At 45.0% G+C, this 13453-nt stretch overlaps 2 protein-coding genes across 6 annotated transcripts in view; one reads left to right on the top strand and one right to left on the bottom strand.

Annotated features, from left to right (window-relative positions):
• Positions 1-1325: 1325 nt before the first annotated feature.
• Positions 1326-8501, top strand: LOC123070103 (acyl-protein thioesterase 1). Of its 3 annotated transcripts, XM_044493125.1 has the most exons (10): positions 1326-1751; positions 2990-6118; positions 6220-6328; positions 6940-6976; positions 7148-7250; positions 7353-7457; positions 7552-7702; positions 7788-7870; positions 7977-8070; positions 8162-8501. In XM_044493125.1, exons 2-10 carry the CDS (start codon positions 6106-6108, stop codon positions 8247-8249), a joined length of 783 nt encoding a protein of 260 aa, XP_044349060.1. In that variant the 5' UTR covers positions 1326-1751; positions 2990-6105; the 3' UTR covers positions 8250-8501. The 3 variants fall into 3 exon arrangements, with proteins under 3 accessions (XP_044349060.1, XP_044349059.1, XP_044349061.1); XM_044493124.1 differs by having other exon boundaries at positions 1326-6118; XM_044493126.1 differs by having other exon boundaries at positions 1329-6118; positions 7148-7217.
• An 81-nt stretch (positions 8502-8582) lies between these two features.
• LOC123070106 (protein tesmin/TSO1-like CXC 2) overlaps positions 8583-13453 on the bottom strand; it is a 5413-nt gene continuing 542 nt past the window's right edge. Inside the window, exons 2-10 of one of the 3 annotated variants that reach the window (XM_044493129.1) lie at positions 12453-12619; positions 12038-12119; positions 11889-11943; positions 11499-11786; positions 10207-11372; positions 9869-10130; positions 9693-9759; positions 9381-9585; positions 8583-8993 (exon numbers count right to left, since the gene is read on the bottom strand). In XM_044493129.1, the coding sequence (XP_044349064.1) occupies positions 8792-8993; positions 9381-9585; positions 9693-9759; positions 9869-10130; positions 10207-10256 (786 nt within the window). In that variant the 5' untranslated portion in view covers positions 10257-11372; positions 11499-11786; positions 11889-11943; positions 12038-12119; positions 12453-12619 and the 3' untranslated portion in view covers positions 8583-8791. Of the gene's footprint in view, positions 8994-9380; positions 9586-9692; positions 9760-9868; positions 10131-10206; positions 11373-11498; positions 11787-11888; positions 12120-12452; positions 12620-13453 lie in introns of all 3 variants that reach the window. The other 2 variants (XR_006433385.1, XM_044493128.1) reach the window with 2 other exon arrangements.

The following is a 13453-nucleotide window of genomic DNA, read 5'->3' on the forward strand; positions in this document are numbered from 1 at the left end:
CTGGCGAGTCCGGAGGCATGCCGGCTGTAATACGGGCTTCACGCCTAGCCCGGATCTCCTCGAGCAGTTGGAGGCACCGGGTGACATCAACATAGGATAGGTGGTCACCCTCTGTCGGGCCATGGCTGTCATGGGCGACGAGCGGAGAGGGATGGAAGTGGATGTGGCTCGGGCTGGCGACGTAGAGAGGGAGAGAAGTGGATGCGGCTAGGGTGGAGTGAATTGCAAAAAACCACCACAATTGTGCAAAAGTCATCAAACACCCACCAAAATGCATGTTTTCTGGTGGTTTTTTTCTGAAGCATTGAAAACTTCGACCCAATTGTGGTGGTTTTTTGCAATTCACTCGGCTAGGGTGGGGGTCTCTTTCCGGCTTAAATCGTCGGACTTTGGCCCTCAGACGATGGATGGGAGCGGCACCACGCGGCGTTCACACCCTCTGGAGGAGACGCCCGTCGGACCGTTGGGTTTTCCAGTGATTTCGTGTGGACCCCAACGTCAGTTCCATGTTGTGGCCGCGCCTGGGCCGCTCCATATTCGCTTTAGATTTGGGATGGGTATGAGGGGTGCCGGATAGCCCGGGCGTTTGAGTCTGATTTGAAAAGCCCGGGTGGGTTGGATTTTTTTACCGGTCAGAACGGACGGTTTTAGTGGTATATAAGGATGATAATTTTATCCATGGACATGGATACTCATGGGTACACGACCCGCATGGATAGGGTATGGACACATTTTTGTACCCATGGGCAGTGCCCAAACCCTATCCTACTAGTCGTGGGCAAGGCATGAGTATGATTTTGTGCTCATAGGTATGGCCAAACCCTAGCCGATTATCTTACCGGGTCACAAGTGTAATAAACACTAAGCTACATAGTCTTTGTATGTAATAAGCTTCATTTCTCACCCTATCCTCCTCTCAACAACCAATTCCCCAATCATAAAAACCTCTCGGTAGCTGTTGTTTCCACCACAGAATGGACTAGCAATTACGCCACCATCTATTGACGTTGTGTTAGCTTAGGGTATAGGCATGGGCATGGATATTACCTGATGGGTGCGGTATGTGTATGATTTTACGTACATAAGAGATGCGGGTATGGATATGAGATTGTTGTACCCGCATCATACCCAACTCATTGCCATCAACTGGTATATATAAAAAAAAGGGAAAAGGAAACTTGGAACACACTATGTAGTACAACGCAAGATCGCAGATGGCACCGAGTACCGACACACGTCGGATGTCCAACAAATGGCAATGGGAATCTCAAAAAAAATAATAAAAAAAATGGCGTTGGCGCCGTGGTGAATCTCCGAAGGGAAACGGTGAGAACCGATGCCGAGCGAGTGGAGTGGACAAGCCCATGAGTTATTGAGTGCGACGGCGCCGCTGAATTTGGCAGCGTTCGCTGCCCGTAAAAGGAAAAGGTACGCCCCCTAGCTCTAGGCCAACGGCGGCCGTAGAAGAGAGCAAATGAAATGGCCTGCCCCTGCCCGCCTATCCACCGGACCAGATCGGCTGCCGCGGCGGCGACGAGACGACGGCGACACGCGCGCTCACATGGATTCCTGCCTAGGCAGGGGCCCTCCCATTCTCAACTCGGAGATGAAAATGGAGAATATATCGGGCCGCAGCTGTCTTCTCCTACCTAGTTCGTCCGTTTCACCAATAGTGCCGTCTAGCTGTTCGATGTTATTCCTCCCTGGCCCGGCTTTTCCGCTTTCCAGCCCACGGATGGGATGCCCGCGAGGTACGTTCATCCTGCGAGCTTGTCATTGTCGATCACCATCACAGCACACTCTGGTTTCTCAGCTGCTGAGGCAGGCATGCATCAACTTTTCGCCGGTGCCAATACGTGCACCGTTCGTCTGCACTGGCATGTTACACCATGCCATCGTCCGAGTGTTTCCACAAAGAAAAGAAGGGGAAACGGAAGAAGATTGTTATGCTTGGGTCGGTTCCCATATTCCGTAAGATTTCAGCTAGTGCGCTGCTGGTTCAGAATTCAGATTAACAGCAAATGGCCGCGGAAAGAAACACAAGAAATTCCCACGGAATCTCGTGCTGCATATCATGTTGCCTACTTTTCATTTTTTTTGCAAATAGCCTCACATTGCAACATGGTATGAAGTTGTAGCATATCATGTCGAAACCTTTTTCTTTTTAGAGAGAGAAGCCATACCAGAAACTCAAGAGATAAAATTCCGTCCCCCTTTGCTTTCGAATATGTCAGGTAATGGAGCTGTGCACACACGCACAGCACAGTTTCTTCCGTGTTAAGAAAAGCACACGATATGTTTATTATTTCATACATATATCATCATCATATTCTGTCTGGTCCCTTTTGCCAATCCAGTGCACCCAGACAAACAATTTGCTGCAACAAGAAATGAAGCTTGTAATGGCAGCTTTCTGTCTGTAGATTAAACTCATGGAATGCTGACAATGTGTGGCGGCAAAAGAGAACATAGAGTGGCTGCAGCCATGGACAGAATAAAATCCCCTTTTTTTTTGAAACTTTGTTACACGTACTCACGTGAAAGCTTGATTTAAAGTTAAAAGTATTATATTTGTAGCTTTTGATCTCATATTCTATTTTTACTTCATATGCAAGTACATTTGTCAAACAATGACTTATGTTCCAGATTATTCAAGATTCGCCATAGGACAAGTTCTGCATCAAAGTGTAAACACTGATTCACTAGTACGAATTTATAGAAAATAATAAAACCACAAAATTAAGTAGTAAAAGACAGTACAGAACGGGTTGCTAAAGAATTTCAGGCGAGATCGTGGCGATTGCAACCCACTGGAGGCTTTGGAGTATTTAGATGGCATTATTCTTTACTGGGAAATTGGTGGCCTCAGATGTCTCTTTATTTTTGCATTATTCCTTGTTGCAATTTGGTCGCTGACTTCTGTTAATTAGTACTTGATGTGGACTCGATTCAAACAGTAATTCATTGTTCTTTACCTTGTTTAATTCAGTGGGAGGTGATCAGTTAGGGGACCGTACCTAACGACATTCGCTGCTCGTGGGAATGTAATTCAGAATTCAGAAATATCCCCTGCGAGAAATATTCCATGTAAGAAATACACTGTGCTGCAGCATGAGTATGTAGTGTGTTGTTATTTATTTCAGACACACATAAACAGATAAATATCATATGTAGTACTGTGCAAGAAGTGTTGCGAAAAATCATGGGTTCTAGACAGTCGTAGGGATGAAATAATTTACATCCTCCTGTTTACTTTGGCATCAGAAGCTTTACTTGAAACCAGCACGGCTCTGAATCTTATCAAGATGTGTCATATGTGAAACGGTGATGTTTACTAAGAAAGCTATCATGTCATAAAAAAACCATATGTACATCTACTAGGTTTGTAGTCACACCGGATGTTCCACACAACTGAAAAAACAAATTGTTTCCTGTTCCTAGTAGCCGACAAAATGTGTAAACTTTTGGGTAAAGACAACTGTCGACATTTCACTTGTGCAGCCTAGTTTTCAGAATATATTCTTTCAACAGAACTTTGTGGATGCTTCACGTTTTCGAAGGATGAGTGTATGAAATTAGAAGAAATATGTGCTAAATAAGGAATATGCAGTATCCAAGGCCTATGACACAGCACAATCATGGAAAGATTAGGTAGTTCATAACCATGTATCTATAATAGAACTTCACAGCCCTTCCGCCGCTCCTATTCTCCTGGGCAAGGTAGGGACAGAATTCACATTTAGCCCACATATTTTAGCCTGAGCTGTCCCCCCATATAGTTAACCTTAGTGGATAGGAAAATGCAGAGCTAGTGCATATGATTCCTTCTGTATGTAGTGCACTGACACAAGAAGCAAAATTAGGTGAAAATCCTCTGCATTATTCTGCTATCACAAACCCTTGGCGGTTAGTTTAGATTTGACTTAGGGCTTTGTTTAATCCCTTATAAATTTTGATCGTCGAGAGGGGATCAAAGCCTACCACTATTCTGAATTCTGAAAGCTACCCTGCGCCATTTGTAAAAGTGGCATCCCTTTCTTGCTAGCAGAACCCGACAATAGCAGAGTTTGTTATGAAAAGCTGACCTCAAAGGGGGGGAAATGATGCTGCCGAGGAATATTCCAGGCATTCGGTAGTGTAAATGTGATGCGATTTTATAACGGAGATGTAATTACCACGGAGGAAAAGCAGCAAAAGTTCAAAAATTCTTCGACACGGATTCTTGTAGTTCCTCTCAATGCACAATTTTACAGGTACCTGTTACTGTCAGTTATATCAGTGACCTGTACTACATGCTTGTGTTGAGCTGTTCTTTTTGCTGTACTGCAGAATCAATACCTTCATGGACAATACCTTCACTGTCCATACCTCAAAAATATTTCTGGAATCTTCCTTGCTGCAGTCTGCAGAATTCTACACTGTATCTGCCAAGCAAATGAGGCAGTACCACTTGCCATATCTGAACCTCTTGAGCTTCAGTTCCGCGTCTAATTGCGCCTTAATTTTTAACTGAAAATAATGATAATTCATGTGCCACCGTGCATTTACAATAGTAGGAAAAAGCCCGCTGCAAAAAAAGCTGCTGTGTGTTTCATTTTTGTGCTAAATTTAGTATTTTCTCCAGAAGCCTCTTTATGCTTATCGCCTGTCATTATGATCTCTAGAGTTTCAGTTCCATGCTGAATGGCGCCTGAAATTCTAGTGAAAATACTTTATTTTCAGAGTTTCGGTCCAGTGCTGAACTGCGTTTTGAATTCTACTCTGCATACTTTATTTCTTGAGTTTCAGTCCAGTGTCAAACTGCGCTTTAAACTGAAAATACTGACATTTACTCTGTGACTGTTTTTTCTTCCGGTACAGTGTCAAATCGCACCTTAGATTCTACTAAAAAGGCTGACTTTTTAGTTTCAGTTCCTTGTACTGGAAATACTGATATATTTTTAACTCAGCTTTAAACACTAGTGAAAATACCAATAGTTGTCTGATAAAAAAAAGAAGAAAATACCAATAGTTTCCGTGTCGCCGTGCAATAATAATAGTACCAATAGTTGCGTTGGTGCTTTTGATCGCAGTTTATAATGATAATGCAAGAAACGACTAGCCTGTCGTGCAAGAATAGGTGCCAAATGTTTAGCCTTTTTCCTCCTTTTTAGCACTGAGAGTGCGAGACATTAATCGCCTTTAGTTTACGTGTATTTTCTTGGGGGAAAGAAAAGAAAGAAGTGTTTTATGCTTATTCCTTGTTATTTGCACTGATGTTATACATATATAATCTCTGGAGTTGTGATGCCAAACCAGTGGACATTACAACGCCTTGTCAAGATAAAAAAAATTGGTTAGGAATTGGCAAAAAGGGTCCTAAGTAATGTTTCTATATATACCTGGGTTCCCTCTCCACTGCCAAGAAAAGGACGCATATATTCTGCTGTAACCTTGGCCAGAGGGATTACTATTACGTACGCCCCATGTTTGTATTTTGGAGCGGTAGAAAAACTGCAACAGGAAGTTAGGGCTCCTTTGATTCAAAGGATTTCCATAGGAACTTTGGAGGATTAGAATCATTATGAATTTTTTTTTATGTTGGTTGTTTGATTCATAGGATTGAAGAAACTTTTTTCATACTTCCCAAGATTTCTAGCATCCACTCCAACCTCTTTGAAAAAAATCGTTTGTTTTTCGTATGATGCAATCAAACAGCTTAAAATCCTGTAGGACTAAGATGAACATGACATTCCAATCCACAGTCCCGCGTTTTTAGAATCTGCGAATGGAAGAACGATTTCATTTGGGTGGCTGTGGAGCCGAGCGCCCTGCGTTGTGCGGTGCGGTGGCGCTGAGCGAGAGGAAAGAGGAGCGCGTGGAGCTGACCCGCTCGTGCGTCGTGTGGCGGGCGAAGGAATTGGAAGGCGAGGGCAAGCGGGCGTTGGATTGCCGTCCACGCGTCGGCCATCCGGGGCGGGGCTCTCTATAAATACCTCTGCATGCCTCCTTCAGTTAGCATCCGGGCAAGAACTAGCGCGCGCTCTCGCTCTCTCTTTTCTCTCCCTCTCCCTCTCACCACCAGCAGACCAGCTCCGTGCGTGCGTGCGTACGTACGTGACCACCATGAGCTCCTCCGGTACGTACTGTACGTACTTGTCTTGCTGTGCTTCTTCCACGGCGACTCGTTTTTCAGTAAGATGGACCGACCGACCGACCGATCTTGTTGATGGTTTGCAGGCGCCCGCGGTGTCCGTCGAGAGTACGGCCGGACCTATGTGGTGAGGCCCAAGGGGAGGCACCTGGCCACCATTGTGTGGCTCCACGGCATAGGCGACAACGGAAACAGGTTCCTTCCTATACTTACCGGATACATACATACATACTCCATGTTGCACTGCACTTGTCTGTTTTGTTTGTTTTTGTCTTGGTTTTGAATTGATTTTCTTCCGAGAGGCACGAGTGACATGTGATCTTCCAAGCTCAGCTGCAAATCAACCACTAGCTCCTGTCCTCAGTAGGAACATATGCTAGCTAGATACTAGAGATACAAGCACAGGCTTGAGCCACTTCTTGTCTGAATGCATGCGACCTGCTGTACTAGCTAGTTAGACACACGACACCAGGGAAGTGTGAAGGCACGTATGCATGGCATAGGGTCGACCCATTTTGTCATATGCCACAACCGGAACCACTACACACTGATTATTCCTTCCTCACTTCTCACTTGTCTCTTATTCCCCACCGCTTTTCTTTTCTGATGGAGTACTTGTACACACGCGTCATTCAGTCAGTCGAATATATGCAAGTGCATGTTTTGCAAGAGGAACGTGAACTAAAACTGTATATATATCTACACAAGTTGATGACTAGCTGCAATACTTTTTATCTCATTCATTTTTAATTAATTAATTTATGGAGACCTAATTTGTTCCTTTTCCACGGCTTCGTCTTGTGCAGTTGGTCCCAGGTCCTGGGCAATCTCCCGTTGGATAATGTAAGTTGAACACCCATCTACAATCCTATTCCTAATTCCTCCTCTTCCCCTGAGCATATCAATAGTATATGTATAGCTAATTCTTGTTATCTGAACCCTCAAGCTCAGTTATCCTCTTCAGAACAACTAGTACTGTTTGTAAGTTTAACAGCCTCGTGCATCTCCGTGCAGGTCAAATGGATTTGCCCTACTGCGCCAACGCGGCCCGTAGCGGCCTTCGGTGGATTCCCATGTACTGCATGTAAGCCTCTCAGCCTAATTAATTACATATGGGGTATGGCTTGGCTGCAGCTTTGCTTTTCCCCCAGTTTCTATAGGCTGTTTCTGGGACAGAAATGACCATCTTTGCATTGCATTGCATACTGAAATGAAACAGGGTTCGATGTGGAGGAGACTTCTGTTGACGGCCCCGACGACGTCCAAGGGCTGGACGCATCCGCCGCACACATAGCAAACCTGCTATCGTCCGAGCCCTCTGATGGTATCTCATTTTTCTTTTTCTATTACATGTACCACATTTATTTATTTAGCAAATATAGTAAGAATTACCGATGCTAATAGCGCGCAATCTCCAGTGAGGCTTGGGATAGGCGGTTTCAGCATGGGAGCTGCCACTGCGCTCCACTCTGCCGCATGTTATGGTCATGGAAGGTTCTCAAATGGGGTCGCTTACCCTATCACCCTCAGCGCCATCATTGGGTTGAGCGGCTGGCTTCCCTGCTCCAGGTCTGAGACTCTGATATTTTGGACCAAAACAGTCATGTTATTGATATATTGGTATCCGTTAAGCTCATATTCGAATATTGTTTAGGACCCTGAGGACCAAGATTGAGAGCTCACAGACTGCTTTCAGGAGGGCTGCTGCCTTGCCGATAATGCTTGGCCATGGAAGAGGTAGCATTGCTATTCTTTCGCAGTTCATGTGCTGAATTAATCTCTTCTGAATTGTGAAATTTACTACCACTAAAAATGGTTAATTTCCTTCTTTGTGTTCCTGCAGGGGACGAGGTAGTCACGTATAGGAACGGCGAGAGGTCGGCCGAGTTTCTGCGGAACTCGGGCTTTTCTTACCTTAATTTCAAAGCCTACAACGGGTACTACAGATGGACATGCACAATTTTTCCACATGCTCTCGTATTTATTTTTCTGAAATTTAGTAGTACTGACATCATGTCATTTGTGCAGACTGGGCCATCACACCATCCCTGAGGAAATGGACGATGTCTCCAAGTGGCTCAGGGCAAGGCTCGGGCTTGATCGCTCTTGCGGCTAAGTGGAGAAGCTTGTGCCTTGGTGGCTGACACATGACATGAGAGAAAAGTATTGACACTATAGAGGAGGAGAAGGTTGATATATATATAGGTTAATCATATGAAGAGATCACGACCGGCATGTGTTGATATATAAGTCCTCACTACTGAATTTCATGTTACACTTATATGATTGTACTAGTAAGAGTTGTACCCCAGTTATATTGTTTGTTTTGATTGACCACACCAGTAATTTATGACGATAGCTTTTAATATATGCTTGTGTTCTACTTCTATATCAGTCCAGTGTAGACTTTCAAGTCACGTCATATCATCATCAAAACACACCAGAGAGATTCATAAAATTCTCAGGGAAAAGATTTGGAAGATAATAACCATATATGTACTAATTACGGATTCATCAAATTCTTTGGGAACATATTTGTGGCTATTTGGAAGATAATAAACTACACTGAGCAAATCTCAAACTAGGCGAGCTGTATGTATCAGCATCACTATACTCAAGTGGAGTATGGTTTTAAGTTGATCATCAGCTTCATCAAGATCAAATTCCACCGAGTTTGTTGATCTGGCTACCATGGTGGAGAAGATCACAAGTGTCAGTTTTTGAAGGGCCCTGCTCTAGTAGGGAGTTTGCGTCATTGCTCAGCGATGCATCGGCCTGCTGCGCCAACCCCTGATGTGCTTGGGGATCAATATTGTGCTCAAAGTCTGTATGGAAGATGATGTCCTCGAGGCCGCCGTCACTGCACAAAGGAACACATGATCAGAATGCTAACACATCCTATTTACCGTAAACTGTCACTTGCGTGTTGTTCCAATGAAATAAACAAAACCGTGGAGCAGGTGTAAACACATCACAAAGAAGACTATCACGACAAACTGTTCTTCTTTTAAGAAAGGGGACGTTCATAAAAGTTTGTCGCGGCAAAGTCTGATAAATTGGATCATAATTTGGCATCAATTGGGATTTTTGTTGGTAACAATAGCCCATCTTCATTGCTCCTCCTCTTCATATTATTGCCATAACTTACCAATTCGATTTTTTTTTCTTTTGAAATTTCACTCGGCTCGGCATAGCAGTAGCGCAGGAGTAGATGGCATTTGACAAGGATGTTGAAAATAGAACTCACCCTAGGGCTTGAGTTGGTGGACCAAGATCAGCATCCATGTGACTCAATTCGCTGGGGATGTGGATATCGTCCATGATGCTTGTTTCTGTCGACTGAGAAGCCATGTCGTGGTTGATGATTGCGGACGATCCATTCGAACGGGCAAGTGTTTCACCGGAGCCGCCAGATGTTCCTTGAGGACCGTCACTATGTGCTTGTTGAGCCGCTGGCAATTGATGATGCAAGAACACGACTGAGCATAAATGTATAAATGCTATAAATAAAATAAATGAAAGTAGAAGAGAATAGATGTGTGGCGATCGATGCACTCACCGCCTTTCACTCCGAAGGTGTTGGCGCACCCTGTGCACTGGCACTTGTCGCTGCACCCGACGCTGTGCTTCGATTCGAGACAGCCGCAAATCGAGCATGAGATCGAGCACCGGCAGCACATGAAGTCATGCAAGGCAAAACAAATAAATGCAGAGGAGACGTGAGTATGCACGTACCTTGAAGCACTCGCAGTAGAGCTTCTTGCATTCAGAATTGCGGCAGTTGCATCCCTTGACGTGCACCCCTGCTGCTTGCTGCTGCTGTTGCAGCCCAGGCCCATCGCCGGCGATGATCTTGGGCTTGAAGGCGTCGGGCTTCTTCTTCATGATGCACTCTGCGCGCTCATCCACCTCGTCGGAGTTGTCCTCTGTGTTGCGGCAGCCCTGGCAGGAGCACCCCTCGTCGCAGAACACCCAGGCCTCGAAGCAATGGCAGTAGCTGCATGCATGTGAATGCGGTTTCGGTGAGGAGGACCGTAAGAGCACGTCAGCGGCGTCGCCAGTGGCTTACTTACCGCTGGAGGCACTGGGTCTTCTCGCAGGTGCAGTGCGGCAAATCGTCCATGGCGGCCAAGGAAGAAGGGTCAGAGGGGAGAAGACGAGGTAGGAGGCAGATCTGTTCGAGTCTGATGCACGGAGTCTCCGAGGAACAAAGATGTCCTATACAATACAACTGCAGACACAGAGTCCATGCAATTCTAGTCTCTTACGACGTGCTGGACTGGATATCAGGACTCTGGCTTCCTCTGCAGGTGGTGGGTCCTGTTATGTTATGTTATGGCGAGAGCTACAAATCAACCGGCTGATCCACGCAGGGGATCAACCGCCTCGCCAGCCGCATGATTAAATCATTAATAACCGTCTGATCTAACCCCTCATCTCACTCTATCATATCCCCTGCCTCGCCACTCGCGTGACAATAGGAAGAGCCGGTGGCTAGCTTCACAACGCTAAAATAGTTTCTCCATTGCCTGCTTCACATCACCGAATGGCAGGCTCCTCGTAGCACGGGCACCAATTGTACTTAGCATCGAACCCTCGGCTTCACAGCTTGTTAGCTCGCAGCTCCGCAACCCCCCTGGGATCGCAGCACGCGTCGCCGTCGTGGACCTTGCAGCAGCGCTGGTGTTACAAAGTAGCATCACCAGACGCCCACTACATAGTAGTATCCAATCGCAGCACTAGTGTTCCAATGCAGCTTCGGCGGTCGAGTCGAGGGAGATGCCCTGTCGGGTCCGGTGCACACGCAGCAGCCTTTGCAGTAGCGGTGTTGTTGCAAAGCAGCAGTATCAGACGCCCCGCTACAGCAGCCTTCACCGGCAGCATCGATGGTGTTGCAACTAGCATGACAGTGGCGGACGCCGGAGTTGAGGGAGATGCCCTGGACGTGCGCACGCGCAACAGCAATTGCAGCAGCGGTGGTGTTGCAAAGACGCCCCGCCACAACAGTCCCACGTGGTAGCGCCAAGGGTGTTGCAACACAGCACAACGGTGGGTGCCGCCAGATATTGAGGGAGATGAGCTCGCATCTCGACGAGCTCACATGCAGCAGCAGCACGATGCCACAACCTCCTTGCCGCAGCGGAGGAGCAATGGCATTTCGGTGCGGCGCGAACCACCCCATTTGCTCAGTAATGCATGATTGTGGTCGTGGCACCTCCATATGGTCCTTGTATATTATCTGCATTTCACAAAAATAAAAAAGGAAAAACAGGGGGTTATGAGCTTGTTGCGAGCAGAGAATGAACTTGAAAAAAGAGGACCATTATGTGTCGGAGAGAAAATGCTAGAGAAAAAATGAACATACCAGAAACATTGGTAGGCAACGACCAATCGAGAAGCTGGGAACCCCAAGCCTCCTTCTTTGTGTCGGTACTTCTTCACCTCTCAATGCAGCAGCCAAGATGCACTCATCTCACGCAAAATCGTCGAGTTCAGAGATGTCCTTCAGGCTAGCAAGGTACTCAAGGGCACCATGTTGCCGGTGCGAAGCACTAGCACAAGCGTGATGCATAAAAGAACCCAAGACCTCTCGATGGTCACAATTTCGTGGTTCCTCACCTTCTCAAGTACAAATATATCTTTCTCTTTATGACTGAAAAAGCAGAAAGACACATGTCATTCAGAAATGAAACATTGCAACAAAGAAAACCAAAAACACAAAAAGATGCGATGAGTGGGGGTATTTTTTTTATACCTAAACAAACCCTGTTTAGGGTCAATCTTCATGACTACCCGGTCTAGCAGCTCATCTGGTACATAAAAGGGGGAAATATTCATCAAAGAAACAAAGTTGCAATCATTTAAGATTCCCCTCTTGTCGTCATTCAGATGTTTCTCAGCAACCTGACGCAAGCGAGAAGCTGAAAAACGTGTTGTGAAGGACCCATCAGTAGGTTCTTCAATCTCATCATCCATTCTTGAGGCTCTGCAACAAATAGAGAAGAAATCTTGTTATACTGCCTTATGAAATCTATGCAACAACACCATTTAGAAAATCTTTGGATAAAACACAACACTCCCATTGCATTGGTCACTACGTGATGAAACAGCATCTACTGAGATAAAAACCAACTTATCTAAGCACTGGCGCACTATTGATCAAACAAAAAAAACACAAGAACCCACACTCCCTGGATATAAGCAACTGCAAAAGATCATATAATCCATTAAACACTGATGAAAAAAGCCCTATCACATTACCTTGCCCCATGCATGTAAATCACAAGCCCAAAATGCAAGGTTCAGTCTGTAAGCTCACCTGGTACAGAGAATGAGGCGATATTCATCATAGATCTGAAGCTGACTTGTTTATGACTACCCTCTTTTCATCATTCAGATGTTTCCGCGCAAACAGACACAACCAAGGCAAAAACACGTGTTGAGAAAGATCCATCAGTAGGTTCCTCATCATCCATTGTTGAGTCTCTGCAAAAACAAAAAGAACAACAACGACAACATATTATATCGCTTTGTTACAAACCTATGCAACAACAGCAGCGGAACAAAACACACTATGCATAAAAATATGGAATGATTTGAAATGAAGCACCACTGCCCACATTGCAATAGGAATGAAAAAAAAAGAAGCAATCATCACAGATAAAAACCTCAAAACAATGAGTATGCATATCAGTATGTGCTGCAAAAAACACTAGTATTACCGAAAAAACTGAAGCCCATCACTGTAAAAAAAAATGCAGGGTTGCTGTGCTTAGTATACTAACTAGAATGAGCATGCATCTCATTCTAGGTTCAGCATAAAAAAACAGTGAAGAAGAAGCAGAAAACTAAAAAAATGCAAAATGTGCCATCAGCTGAACTACTATACATATACAGTGAAGTACATTCAGAAACTAAACAAATGCAAGAGCCATATAGCTGCTGTACTATTATACAAATTCAGTGAGAGAAGCAGCAGAACTAAAAACACTACTGAACCTGTATGTGTGTTGCACTGAAGATGAAATGTCTTAACTATTATACAACAAATTTGAAAATGCCTGAAAATTCTATGCAGTAATTTGCTAGGTCAAATAATGTAGGCTATGATGTTGCTGCACTGAATCAAAAAGGACCGACCCCATTCTAACAAAATAAACCCTAGCATTTTCCATGATAAAAATTCGCTAGCGAAATCAGTATCAAAATACATGTGCTAAACAGATAACAACTTCTGTACTGAACCCGCACGTCTGAACACCATCTACTCTACAGCAAAAGAACACACCGCCGCCCAACTCCAACACCCCCCTCCTCTTC

Source organism: Triticum aestivum, chromosome 3B (assembly GCF_018294505.1).
Source record: "Triticum aestivum cultivar Chinese Spring chromosome 3B, IWGSC CS RefSeq v2.1, whole genome shotgun sequence".
NCBI lineage: Eukaryota > Viridiplantae > Streptophyta > Magnoliopsida > Poales > Poaceae > Triticum > Triticum aestivum.

Bases quoted from the DNA above. Each gene is read 5' to 3' on its own strand.
- LOC123070103 (XM_044493124.1), top strand. The intron at 6,977-7,147 runs GTAAGTTGAACA...ATCTCCGTGCAG, and splicing joins GCAATCTCCCGTTGGATAAT to GTCAAATGGATTTGCCCTAC. The intron at 7,871-7,976 runs GTAGCATTGCTA...GTGTTCCTGCAG, and splicing joins AATGCTTGGCCATGGAAGAG to GGGACGAGGTAGTCACGTAT.